The 13,622-nt window shown below is 38.0% G+C and overlaps 1 protein-coding gene and 1 pseudogene across 10 annotated transcripts in view; both read left to right on the top strand.

Moving 5' to 3' along the window:
* CYP4F11 (cytochrome P450 family 4 subfamily F member 11) overlaps window positions 1-2,626 on the top strand; it is a 29,394-nt gene extending 26,768 nt beyond the window's left edge. For all 10 annotated transcript variants that reach the window (XM_074026230.1, XM_065534754.1, XM_074026228.1 and 7 more), the window contains 4 exons: window positions 1,382-1,515; window positions 1,610-1,674; window positions 1,889-1,971; window positions 2,393-2,626. In XM_074026230.1, the coding sequence (XP_073882331.1) occupies window positions 1,382-1,515; window positions 1,610-1,674; window positions 1,889-1,971; window positions 2,393-2,570 (460 nt within the window). In that variant the 3' untranslated portion in view covers window positions 2,571-2,626. The remainder of the gene's footprint in view (window positions 1-1,381; window positions 1,516-1,609; window positions 1,675-1,888; window positions 1,972-2,392) is intronic.
* Window positions 2,627-4,080: 1,454 nt separating this feature from the next.
* On the top strand, window positions 4,081-5,634 carry LOC102134667 (inositol polyphosphate multikinase pseudogene; annotated as a pseudogene).
* The last annotated feature ends 7,988 nt before the right edge of the window (window positions 5,635-13,622 follow it).

Here is a 13,622-nt window from a genome sequence, read left to right as displayed (position 1 = left end):
TAGTACATGATAAATGTGATATTTTGTATCAAGAGAAAAAAATATAGATCATTAGGTAAAAGCTCTTAGGACAACTGGGAAGTTTCCTGGAAAAAAATCAACTCAATCTGGTTGCCATGTCTTATAATAAGAAAATGTTCAGATTACTCAAGTATATAGTTTTTTTAAAGGCTGTTAAAAGCTCTAGAAGAAACCATTGGAAAAGTATTTTATAGCTTCAGAGTAGAGATAACCCTATTTTGATACAAGTCCCAGGAGCTAGACAAGAAAACTGACATACTGTTAAATGAGAAAAGATATGGAATATGTGTATAGTATATGATGTACTCATGTTTTTAGGATGCCAAAAATTAGCTCTAGAAAGATGCATAAAAATAATAATAACTTAGGCAACCTGTGAGGAGAAGAAGCAGATGACATTGGGCCATAGGGGTAGATGATGATTTATAGTTTTCAAATTTTGAACCACTTAAGTGTACAATGTATTAAAATTTTAAACAGCCACAGAAAAAGAAGAAAGATTAAGCAAAGAATTCAGCTCTCTTACTGGATCTTAAATGTTTGTAAATGCTTTCCAGTGAAGTGTTCTGTTTTTCTAAGTATAAAATCACCATCTGCCAAAATGATACATTTACTGCCACATTTCAAATTGCTATCCTCTCTCTTTTTTTTTTTTCCTTGTCTAATTGCATTTGCTACTATCTCTAGTACAATGATGAATAAGACCAAAACACTGGATCTGGGTATTTTGTTTCTTATTCACTTGCATTTTGTGTTTGCTTTCTTGCCATAAAGGATATTTACTTTTATGCAAATATGTTAACTTTTTTTTTTTTTTTTGAGATGGAGTCTTGCTCTGTCGCCCAGGCTGGAGTGCAGTGGTATGATCTCAGCTCACTGTAAGCTCTGCCTCCCGGGTTCACACCGTTCTCCTGCCTCAGCCTCCCGAGTAGCTGGGACTATAGGCGCCCGCCACCACGCCCGGCTAGTTTTTTGTATTTTTAGTAGAGATGGGATTTCACCATGTTAGCCAGGATGGTCTCGATCTCCTGACCTCATGATCCACCCACCTCGGCCTCCCAAAGTGCTGGGATTACAGGCATGAGCCACTGCGCCCAGCCCAAACTTTTTTTTTTATAGCTGGCTTCAGGGTGTTGTGTTTTCCTCAGAATAATCTTCAAGAAATCGGCACCATTTTTTTCCGGTACTTTTCTAATTCTCTGCTTTTCTAATTTTGCTCTGCTTTTTAAATTATCCAGTATTTCATTCGTGGGGAATTTATTTTGTGATAGGGATAAAAAGGTCTCGCTTAGAAACAGAGAAGCTGGAGAATTGTGTCTTTGCTCACTTGATAACCATTGGGGCTGGGGTGTTTTCTTAGGGATGACTTGGCCCAGCTGCCCTTCCTGACCATGTGCATTAAGGAGAGCCTGCGGCTGCATCCCCCAGTTCCTGCTGTCTCCCGATGCTGCACCCAAGACATTGTGCTCCCGGATGGCCGGATCATCCCCAAAGGTGCTCACAGCCTCATGGAGAGGAGCCTTCTGGGTAGGAAGAGAGGCCTTCAGGCAGGGGGGCCTTGTCCTGACTGCCCTCTTCTCTCACACAGGCATTATCTGCATCATCAGTATTTTTGGGATCCATCACAACCCAACTGTGTGGCCAGACCCTGAGGTACTGCCTCCCTCACCCCACCCTTTTAGGGATCCGTTCCAAGGTTCCTAGAGGAGGTGACAGGGTTTTGACCAGGCAAATCCAACGTGACTTCCACTCAATGGAGACACATCTGCCAAAATGTTTCTCCAAGGCTGGTGGTCTTGGAGAAAACTGGGAGACCCCACCCAGCGGGGAGACCCCAACCAGCAAGCCTTCTTGGTCTCACCTGCAGGTCTACGACCCCTTCCGCTTCTACCAAGAGAACATCAAGGAGAGGTCACCTCTGGCTTTTATTCCCTTCTCGGCAGGGCCCAGGTAAGGATGGCCTGAGGCTGAGGCAGAGATGGCCTGATGAGGCGGAGATGGGTGCAGGGGTCACAAAAGGGGGAAGTTACAGACGGTCCCAGTTCCAGCTCTCCTTCCCTCCCTTCCTCAGGAGTTAATGGGCAACAGTTCACAGAATGGGGTTGGGTAGGTCCTAGAGGGGTCTGCAGTGTGCCCCTAGAGGGGTCTGCAGAGTCCCCTCCTTTATCTGCTGATCCGAAGTGGAGGTAGGAACCTGGGCCAGGTTTGGGGGATATGCAAGCACACATGGGAGTCCTGTGGACACTTAGTCCCTCTTTCTGCCCCTCAAGCCGATCTGGGTGTGATTCGGGGTCCCAGGCCAGGTTCTAAGCATGATGGGGCCGGGATGGGGGTCATGGGCACAGTCAGATTCCCTCACTTTCGCCCCCAGAAACTGCATTGGGCAGGTGTTCGCCATGGCTGAGATGAAGGTGGTCCTGGCACTCACGCTGCTGCGCTTCCGCATCCTGCCGACCCACCCTGAGCCCTGCAGGAAGCCGGAGCTGGTATTGCGTACAGAGGGTGGACTTTGGCTGTGGGTGGAGCCCCTGGGTGTGAACTCACAGTGACTGTCCTACCCACCCACCCACCTTTGTAGATTCCCAGGAATAAAACTATGCTGACACCTCTGCGTTAGCCTCATTGACAACCAGCAAGGGGCTCTTGGGGACTGGTGGGATCTAAGAAAGAGGAGTGAGTGGGTGGAGGCAGGGTGATGTCTCTAACTCAAAACTCTGACTGCCTCTCTAAGCACAGGGCACCTAGGCCCTTAGTGGGTTTTCCCAGAGCCCAAGTAAAAACTTTATCCTGTGGGAAGTAGGGAGCCCTGGGAGGTGTTTGAGCAGGAGAGGGAAGAGGATTAAGAACAGATTTAAGGAGCAAGACTGAGACTCTGATTCAGCGAGAAGCAACCTTAGAGGCAGATCACTTCATCTGTCCTGGGAATGTCCCCTCAAGACTGGAGTCCCCAGCTCAGAACAAAGGGAAAGGGGTGCAGCTTCCACCCTGGCAAGCTCTCAGAACTTTTTAGTTCCTTTTCCCACCAACATCCCACCTCTGTTTCTCCCTCTCCCAGTTGGTTCCCTCTGTGACTCTCTTCCCAAACCTTCAGAGGCATAGGATCTGGAGCCAGGCTGCTTGGGCTCAAGTCCTGGCTCTGCTGTGTGACTTAAGCAAGTTAATTCCTCTCTGTGCCTCGGTTCCTTCAACCACGTAATGGAGACAACAGCATTGCCTATATTAGGGTTTTCCTGAGCTCTCAATATAAGGGACTCAGAACTGTGCCTAGCACACAATGAATGCTAAATATGTGGGGCCATTGTTATTTCCGCTCTCAGAAAGTCTGGCTGTTAAAGAATGCTGTCTTTCAAGATCGTTATTTCTACCATGACTTTAAAGGCTGTATTTTGGAACTCAAAGGCAAAAATTCTAACATCTGTGCTCTTTGAACAATCTCGTCTTCCTAGAGGGCTGTGCATATAAGAGGCATATATATATTTTTTCCTGAGGGTGGTGAAGGCACCTGACTGTGTGAGGTGGTAGGAGAATGAGAGAAACCTCAGCCAGTGTCTCAAAATAAAATCCTGCTACAAATATTGATCTCTTTTCATAGCCTAAGGGATATGGCATCACTAACTCCTGTTGACTTCTCTAATCTCTTCTCTAGCTGACCTCCTTCCCTTGCTACAGTCAGTTACTCTGGCCTTGATTCTGATCTCTAAATACATTATATTTTTATCTGGGGTCATTGTATTGCCTTTACACCTTTATCAAAGATAAGTTGCCTATGTTTATATTGATCTATTTTTGGGGCTTTTAATATTCTGTTCCATTGACCTATTTGTCTTTTCTTTGACCAATACCACAACACCTGGGTTAATGTAGCTTCATAGCAAATCTTGAAGTTGGATATTGTCAGTCCTCGAACTATGTTCTACTCCTTCAATATTGTGTTGGTTATTCTGTGTCTTTTGTGTCTCCATATAAATTTTAGAATTAGATTGCTGATATCCATAAAAAAAACTTTCTGGAGGGCCCCAGAGAGCGCGGAGCGCCGCTGCTGACGCTCCTCGGCTCGATTCTGTCTACTGGGCAGCGCCGGGGCCGGCGGCTGCGGCGGCAGAGGGGCGGGAACCCGGAGCCGCGCTCCACCGAGAGTCGGGCAGAGGAGCGTCCGCGCCCCCGAGCGTCATGGGCCCCGTCCCCAGGTCTTAGCGGGCACCAGCCGCGGGAACCCCCGGGCCTCCTCGCGCCCGAGCCTGAATGATCCCCGGTTCTCTGGCGCCCCTTCCCTTGCCCTATTCTTTTTCCTGCTCTCGCTGCCCCTACCGCTTCTGTTCTCGGTTATGGCAGCAGAGCCACCATCCCCCATCCGGGTCGAGGCGCCGAGCACCCCAGAAATGCGGACCCCACCGGCGATCGAGGCCACCCATGAGGGTACCCCGCAGCTGGCGGGCGGGCGGCAGACTCCGCTTCCTCAACGGCTGCGTGCCCCTCTCGCATCAGGTGGCCGGGCACATGTACGGGAAGGGCAAAGTGGGTATACTGCAATATCCAGATGGCACAGTTTTGAAACAGTTACAACCACCTCCAAGAGGCCAAGAGAGCTGGAATTCTATGATATTGTTTGTTCCGCTAACTGTACCGATGGTGTTCTTCTAGAGCTACGAAAATCTTTGCCAAAATATTATGGCATCTGGCCACCTCCCACTGCACCAAACGATTTATACCTACAAATGGAAGACATGACCCGTAAATTTAATTAGCCCTGTACAATGGATGTAAAGATAGGGCCAAAAAGCTATGATCCTTTTGCTTTATCTAAGAAGATTCAGCAACAGGTCAGTAAGTACCTGTTACTTATTAATGGAAAATAATGGAAGAGATTGGGTTCTTGGTGCTTGGCATGGGGGTTTATCGTGCTCATTCTGATAGCTATGAGACACAAACCAACACTGTGGAAGAAGCTTAACAAAAGAAACTGTAAAAGATGGAGTCTCCAGATTTTTCCATGATGGGTACTGCTTAAGAAAAGATGCTGTTGGCTGCCAGTATTCAGAAGATTGAGAAAACTCCGCAGTGGTTTGAAAACCAGAAGCAGCTTAACTTCTACACAAGTTCATTACTTTGTTTGTGAAGGTTCGTCTCAGCCAACCACCACAAAACTGAACGACAGAAATTTGGCAGAAAAGTTTTTGTCCAAAGGACAACTGTCAGACACAGAAGTTCTAGAGTACTACAGTAACTTTCATGTGTTCAGTTCCACAGCGAATGGAAAAATAGAGGCTTCAGTAGGCAAAAGCTTGTTCGAGAGGTATGCTCGTCACAGGAAAATGTATACAAAAAAACATCACAGTCAGACTTTATTGAAAGTTGAAAATCTGCAGCAAGACAATGGGTGGAAAAGCAAGTCACAAGAACATTTAAATGGAAATGTACTTTTCTAACTGGAAAAAGTTTTCTACCACCTTCCCACTGGTTGCCAAGAGATTGCTGAAGTGTGCATGATAGATTTTGCTCACATATGTTCCCTAGCAACACAGTAGATGAGGGATATACTTATGGACTAAAGCATTTAATTTCTGTACTTCGAAGTATTTTATACAATTGAATCGTCTGTTGCAGTCTTTTTTTTTTTTTTTTTTTGAGACGGAGTCTTGCTCTGTAGCCCGGGCTGGAGTGCAGTGGCCACATCTCAGCTCACTGCAAGCTCCGCCTCCCGGGTCTACGCCATTCTCCTGCCTCAGCCTCCGGAGTAGCTGGGACTACAGGTGCCCGCCACCGCGCCCGGCTAATTTTTTGTATTTTTAGTGGAGATGGGGTTTCACCGTGTTAGCCAGGATGGTCTGGATCTCCTGACTTTGTGATTCGCCCGCCTCGGCCTCCCAAAGTGCTGGGATTACAGGCGTGAGCCACCGCGCCCGGCCTCTTGCAGTCTTTTTAAAGGAGTGGGCCAATCATAATGAAGAGGAGCGGTCAATATCTCTGTGCCTTTAATGCTATGTAAAAAAAAAATTGTATTTTATCTTTATACTTTTGGAAGAAAGGTTAACTTTTTAATAATCTTACTCAGAAAAACTATATGTTCATTAGAAAACTATGAAGAATACAGAAACTTAGGAATGTGAAGCAGGGAATGTGGTGGTACATGGCTTAAACATCTTTTTTGGCTCAAGCAAAATGCAAACCATTATTCAGTCATTAAGAGTTTAGTTAGCTTTCTGTAGCCAGTTCATGAAATCTCTGTCCACCCAACCTTGACAATGAGCCATATCTAAAATATTACATTATTAGAACACCTACCAAAATCTCGAAAGCATGGGTTGATGTCCTTAGTATTGCTATGTATGAAGTTATTAAAACTGGAGAAAATTCTACCGAAATAAGTACTGTTTAGGTTTTATATTAAAAGTTCAGACCAGCATATCAAAGGGTGCTTCTTAGTGAAATGATTTAGAATTGTTGCATTCCAAAAGCAGGTTTTTCTCTTTAATTTTTACATCTCTCTCTCTCTCTTAAAATATTATACTTAATGAAAAAGACAATTGACATGGATGACAGCAACAGTCTTGAAATCAAGGGCTCACTAATTGTTCTTACCAGGGTTAGGAGAAAAGAGAGACTATTTTCAAGGAACAAAATATTTTGCTTTACAATCTTTCATTTATGAGAAAATTGGAATATAAATTCATTACATTGTGAAAAGTATCATAAGCCATATACCTTTTTATCTAAACACAGCTTCAATGTGTTACAAACCTGCATGTTGTGCACATGTATCCTGGAACGTAAAGTATAATAATAAAAAAAGGAAATAATTGAAGTTTTATTTCTCCTCTAAATAACTTGAATTTTTTTCTTCAAAAATTTATGTATTTATATGTCCCCATTTAGTTAAGCGGTAGTGTAAAGGTATGTTGTTAAAAGCAGTTTCTCAGAATTATAGCAAGCAATGAAAGACAATATCTAATTAGGTTGTTATAAAAAATACTACATGTGAATTAGTCCATCATATAGGGTTTGGTGCATATCTAAATTCATGCTTCTATTTCACTCTTACTCAAAACAGTTTTATATTATGTTGAACAGTGAAATCATAATTTAATTTCATGGGGACAGGGGAGTGCTATAGTTCCTGGAAAAATTAGATTTGTATTATCTTTATTTCACACCTACCACCTTAAAAAAATCAACTAGTTATTTGTCATCAACAACATGTAAAACTTTGAGTCTTCAAATACATTTGATGTTAATGCTGTCATTACCTGCACTTTGATTCACTAATAACATTTCTAGGTAGTTACCAGTTTTGTCATTTTTCTGGAAAATATTTTGGGGTTATAAATTGTTTCTTCTCTTTTTCTTCTAGAGTTGCATGTTGAATTTTTAAATCCAAGCACCTTTGTTGTGGTGTGGAGAAAAGTATCACAATTTTATGTTTATTTTACCTTCTCAACCTTCTCTGGGGGTACTTTGCAAATTACCCCCTCTGGGTACTAAACAGAAGTACCAAATACATGCTGCGTGAACTCTGTCCTTAGTAAATCTATTAAACCTGAATAACTTAAAAGAACATGTGCATTTTGTAATAGTAACATTTGATTTTAATTTTTATTTATAATTGGTGTATTTATCATAGGGACTTCCAATTTTTCTTCACTTTTCAAATGGATATTGGCTATAGTTTTATGTTTTCATGGGAATGAATTTCAAATCATAATTAATAATCAGAATATTTTTAGTTTTACTTTTTTCTTTTACAATATGGACTTTTGTTTTTATTTGGATAGTGGTTCAATAAATCTTAAGCTCAGATAATTAAACACTATTTTGAATCTTAACAAGATACTGAGACTTTTTTTGTATGGGATGATATTGGCCTGTGTACAATGAATTTAATAAACTTAAGTATTATCATATTTTTTGCACATTTTAGATCAATAAAATCTGAATTAACTGTTCAAGACTTTTTTATCTGTATTTGGAAATATAATTTTATAAAATAAATGTCTTACCTTTTTGATACAATAGATCATGATTTGTTTTTAACAAAGCAAGAAGCCCTTTTATCTGTTGTTTTTCATGGAAGGGATTAGCATTTAATTCTGTTTGTTTACATTTGTTATCATTGTTATCCAATGCTCATTTTATGTTGCTTTATAAGTAAGCTTAGGTATAACAGAATAAACATCTGTTTATCTAATCTACATGTGACTATTTTAGTCTCTCTCAGTCACTTAATATTATATGAAATTTACCACTGTGGGGATGAATGATCACTATCCACCAAGCATATTTGAATATGTAAATGCTTAAGAAATAAGCATAATATGGATATAGTTTGGGTTAATAGGATTCTCATAGTTTCTTCCCCCTGTGAAACATAAGTAATGATTTTAGTGTATTTCTTATGGAATACACTCATTTAAAAAGGACTTTAAGAGATCGTGGATATGAATAATATCTTTCTCTAATAAAAATTTAAATTGTAAAAAAAAGCCCAAAAACTTTCTGATATTTTCATTGTGATTTCATTGAATCTATACATTTAGTTGGGAAGAACTGACATCCTGACAATATTGAGTTTTTTGTCTTACAAGAAATGCTCAAGGGAGTCCTGCATCTGGAAGTGAAAAGAGGATGATTATCATCATGACAACATTCAAAAGTATAAAATCCACTGGCAAAGCAGATACACTTAAGAGAAAAGAATCAAACCTTATTACTATGGAAAACTACCAAAACCACAATCATAAACAATAAGAAAGGAAGAGAGGAATAGAAGATATACAAAACAACTAGCAAACAATTAATAAAATGATAGAAGAAGGTTCTTACCTATAATAACTTTGAATGTAAATAGATTAAATCCCCCACTTAAAATATATAGACTGGCTGAATGGATTTTTTTAAATGACCCAACTATGTGCTTCCTACAAGAAACTCACTTTACCTATCAAGAAACATATAGACTGAAAGTGAAGTGATGGAAAAAGACATTCCACCTAAGTGGAAACCGAAAGCAAACAGGAGTAGCTATGTTTATATCAGACAAAAATAAAACAGACAAGGGATAAATTCAGCAAGAACATATAACAATAGTAAATATATATGCATCCAACACTGGAGCACCTAGATAGACAAAACAATTATTATTAGATCTAAAAGGAGAGATAAACTCCCATACAATAATAGTTGTGGACTTCAGTAACCCACTCTCAACACTGGACAGGTCATCTAGACAGAAAGTCAACAAAGATACATTGTATTTAAATTTCACTTTAGACCAAAGAGACTTAACAGACATTGACAGAATAGTTCGTGCAAGAGCTGAGGAATACACATTTTTTTCTATTAGCACATGGAAAAATCTGGAGAGACCACACACTGGGCTACAAAGCAAGTCTTAACAAATTTAAAAGTACTGATATCACATCAAGTATACTTTCTGATGGCAAGGAAATAAAGCTAGAAATCAATAATGGAAATAACTTTCAAAACTGTACAAATACATGAAAATTAACAACATGCTCTTGAACAACTAATGAATTAATAAAAAATTAGGAAGAACATTTAAAACTTATTGAATTAAATGACAATATAAACCCAATATATCAAAAGCTATGGGATACAGCAAAAGCAGTATTAAGAAGGAAGTTTAAAGCATCAAAAAAAAGTAGAAATATTTCAAATAATCAAACGATGCACCTCAAGGCACTAGAAAAGCAAAAGCAAACCAAACTCAAAATTTGTAGAAACAATGAACTAATGAAGATTAGAGCAAAAATAAACGAAACTGAAAGTAAAAATAAAAAAAAGATCAATAACACAAAGAGTTTGGTTTGCAAAAAAATAAAATGAACAAATGTTTAGCTAAACCAAGTAAGAAAAAAGAAAGACTAAAATAAATGAAATCAGAAGTGAAAAAGGAGACATGACAAGTGATACCGCAGAAATATAATCATTAGAGCCTATTACAATCAACCATAAACCAACAAATTGGAAAACCTAGCAAAAATGTATAATTTCTCGGGCACATACAACCTATTAAGATTGAACCAAAAAGAAATAGAAAGTCTAAACAGACTAATGAAATATAATGAATGAAATATAATCAGCAATAAAAACTCCTTCATCAAATAAAAGCCCAAAAGCCCAGGACCTGATGGCTTCCATACTGAATCCTATCAAACATTTAAAAAAAATACTTAATACCCATTCTTCTCAGACTATTCCAAAAATCAAAGAAGAGGGAATTCTTCTTAACTCATTCTATGAAGCCAGCATTACCCTTATACCAAAACCAGAATGGGACACAAGAAGAAATGAAAGCAACAGAACAATATATCTGATGAATACAAGTGCAAAAATTCTCAATAACATACTAGCAAATCAAATCCAGCAGCACACTATAAAGATAATTTACTATGATCAAGTGAAATTTATCCCAGGGATGCAATGATGTTTTGACATATTCAAATTAAAAAATGACATCACATCATATTTATTAAAGAGCAACAGAGTGAATAGCAAAAGCCATATAATCGTCTCAGTAAATGCAGGAAAAGCATTTGATAAAATTCAACATTTCTTCACGATAAAAAACACTAAACAAAGTAGGTATAGAACAATTATACATAACAAAATAAAGGATAGGCATGACAAATCCACAGCCACCATCATACCACATGGGGAAACACGGAAAGCTTTTCCTCTAAGAACTGGAACAAGACAAGTATGCCCACCTTCACCACTTTTATTCTACATAGTGCTGGAAGTCTTGGCCAGAGAAATCGGGCAAGAGAAAGAAATAAAGGACAAGGAGGTCAAATTTTCCCTGTTGGAAGAGGACATAATACGTGCATGGAAAACCCTAAAATCTTCACCAAAACTCTCTTAGAACTGGTAAACAAATTCAATAAAGCAGCAGGATTCAAAATCAACATACAAAAATCACTGGTGTTTCCATACACAAAAGATGAGCTAGCAGAAAAAGAAAGTAATGCCATTTATAATAGGTGCATATATATATAATATATTATTTATTATATACTATATATAATATATAATATAAATATATTATATAAATATATATGATATATAAATATTACATATTTATAATATTAAATATATATTAAATAGGTATATATATAATATATAATGTATAATGTATATAATATATACTATAATATATAAATATGTAATATAAAATATAATATATAATGTATAATATATAATACAATATATAATAAATAATATAAATTATATATAATATATAATATATTATAAATTATATATAATATATAATATATTATAAATTATAATAATATATAATATAATTATAAATTATATATATTTTATATATAATATTTAGGAATAAATTTAACCAAGTAGTTGAAAGATCTCTGCAAGAAATACTATAAAACAGTGATGAAAGAAATGGAAAAGGTCACTCAAAAATGGAACATCATCCCATGTTCATGGATTGGAAGGAATAATATTGCGAAAACGAGCCCACTACTAAAAGCATACAGAGATAGAATGCAATTCCTGTGAAAATATCAATGAGATTCTTCACAAAAATACAAAAAATTCTAAAATTCATGTGGTATCACAGAAGACCCCAAATAGCCAAAGCTGTCCTGAGAAAAAAGAACTTAGATGGAAATATTATACTGCCAACTTCAAATTATACTACAATGCTACAGCCAAAACCATATAGTACTGGTATAAAAAGAGTTGCATAGACCAATGGAACAGAACAGAGAACCCAGAAATAAATTCATGAATTTAGAGCCAACTAATTTTTGACAAAGGTGCAAAGACCATTCAGTTAGAAAAAAACAGTCTCTTCAATAAATGGTGTTGAAAAAAACTGGGTCTTTATATTTAGAAGAATGAAACTAGACCCCTATCTCTCACCCTATTCAAAAATAAAATCAAGATAGATATATTAGTTAGGGTTCTCTAGAGGGACAGAGCTAATAGAATAGATGTAGGAACCCCACTCCTGCTTCCAAAATCTGTATTAGTCAGGGTTCTCTAGAGGGACCAAACTAATAGAATAGATGTATGAATCCCACTCCTGGTGCCAAAATCTGTATTAGTCACTTCTCTTTAGAGGGACAGAACTAGTAGGATAGATGTATCTATAAAGGGGGGTTTATTAAGGAATATTGACTCACACGATCTCAAGATGAGGTCCCACAGTAGGCCATCTGCCAGCTGAGGAGCAAGGAAACCCAGTCTGAGTCCCAAAGCCGAAGAACTTGTATTTTGATGTTCAAGGGCAAAAAGCATCTAGTGAGGGAGAAAGATGTAGGCTGGGAGGCTAAGCCAGTCTAGTCTCTTCATGTTGTTCTGCCTGCCTTTATTCTGGCTGTGCTGGCAGCTGATTAGATTGTGCCCACCCAGATTGAGGGTGGGTCTGCCTTTCCCAGTCCACTGACTCAAATGTGAATCTCCTTTGACAACACCCTCACAGACACACCCAGGAACGATACTTTGCATCCTTCAATTCAAGCAAGTTGACACTCAAAATTAACCATCACAAGAGATTAAAAGCTTAAATGCAAGACATGACACTTCGAACTAGTAGAAGAAAATATTTGGAAGACACTTCAGGACATTGGTCTGGGCAAGGATTTTTTGGGTAAGACTTCAAAAGCACCGGCAACAAAAGCAAATAGACAAATGGGGTCACACGAAACCAAAAAGCTTTTGCACAGCAAAGAAACAAATCAATAAAGTGAAGAGATAACCTACAGAATGAGAAAAAATATTTGCAAATTATCCATCTGACAAGGGATTAGTAATTAGAATACATAGGGAACTTAACTCAATAGCAAAAAAAAAAAAAAAAAAAAATTACCTCAAAATAATCCTTTTAAAAAATAGGCAAACTATCTGAATAGACATTTCTCAAAAGAGGTGATACAAATGGCAAACACATACATTAAAAAATGGTCAACATCACTAATCATCCGGGAAATGCAAGTCAAGACCATGATAAGACGTCATCTCACCCCTGTTAATGTGTGTGATTATTTTTCTACTTTGCTGGATTTGATTTGACATTTTCCTGAGAATTTTGCATCTAGGTTTGTGAGCAATATTAATCTGCATAATTTGTTTATTTCTTTTTTTTCCTTCTTTCTCTTTTATTTGATTTCTTGTAATGTCTCTGTATTTGGCATTAGGGTAATGCTGGCCTCATAAAATGAGTTACGGAATAGTCCCCCTGCTTCTGTCTTTCAAAAGACGTAGAAGAAAATTGGTATAATTTCTTCCTTAAATGTTTGGTAGGATTCATCAGTGAGCCAATTGGCGTCTTGGCTTTCTGTTTTGGAAGGTTATTAATTATTGTTTCAATTGCTTTAATGGACATAGGCCTATTCAGATGATCTATTAGCACTTACCTTTTATTCTTTTATTTCCCCTTCCTATATCCTTTGGATAGATGGAAGGTGAATGATGGTATATAAATGTGATTCAAAATTATGTGGCTGATAAAAATTATAACACTGATAGAGAAACATAGGGCCTATATGCATTATTTAAATACCTATATAATAAACATAAAACATGTTTATGCTGTAAGTACAAGGATTGAAGGACAATGT

This window comes from Macaca fascicularis, chromosome 19 (genome assembly GCF_037993035.2).
Source record: "Macaca fascicularis isolate 582-1 chromosome 19, T2T-MFA8v1.1".
In the NCBI taxonomy this organism is placed as follows: Eukaryota; Metazoa; Chordata; class Mammalia; order Primates; family Cercopithecidae; genus Macaca; species Macaca fascicularis.
This window is presented reverse-complemented; position numbering and strand designations above follow the sequence as displayed.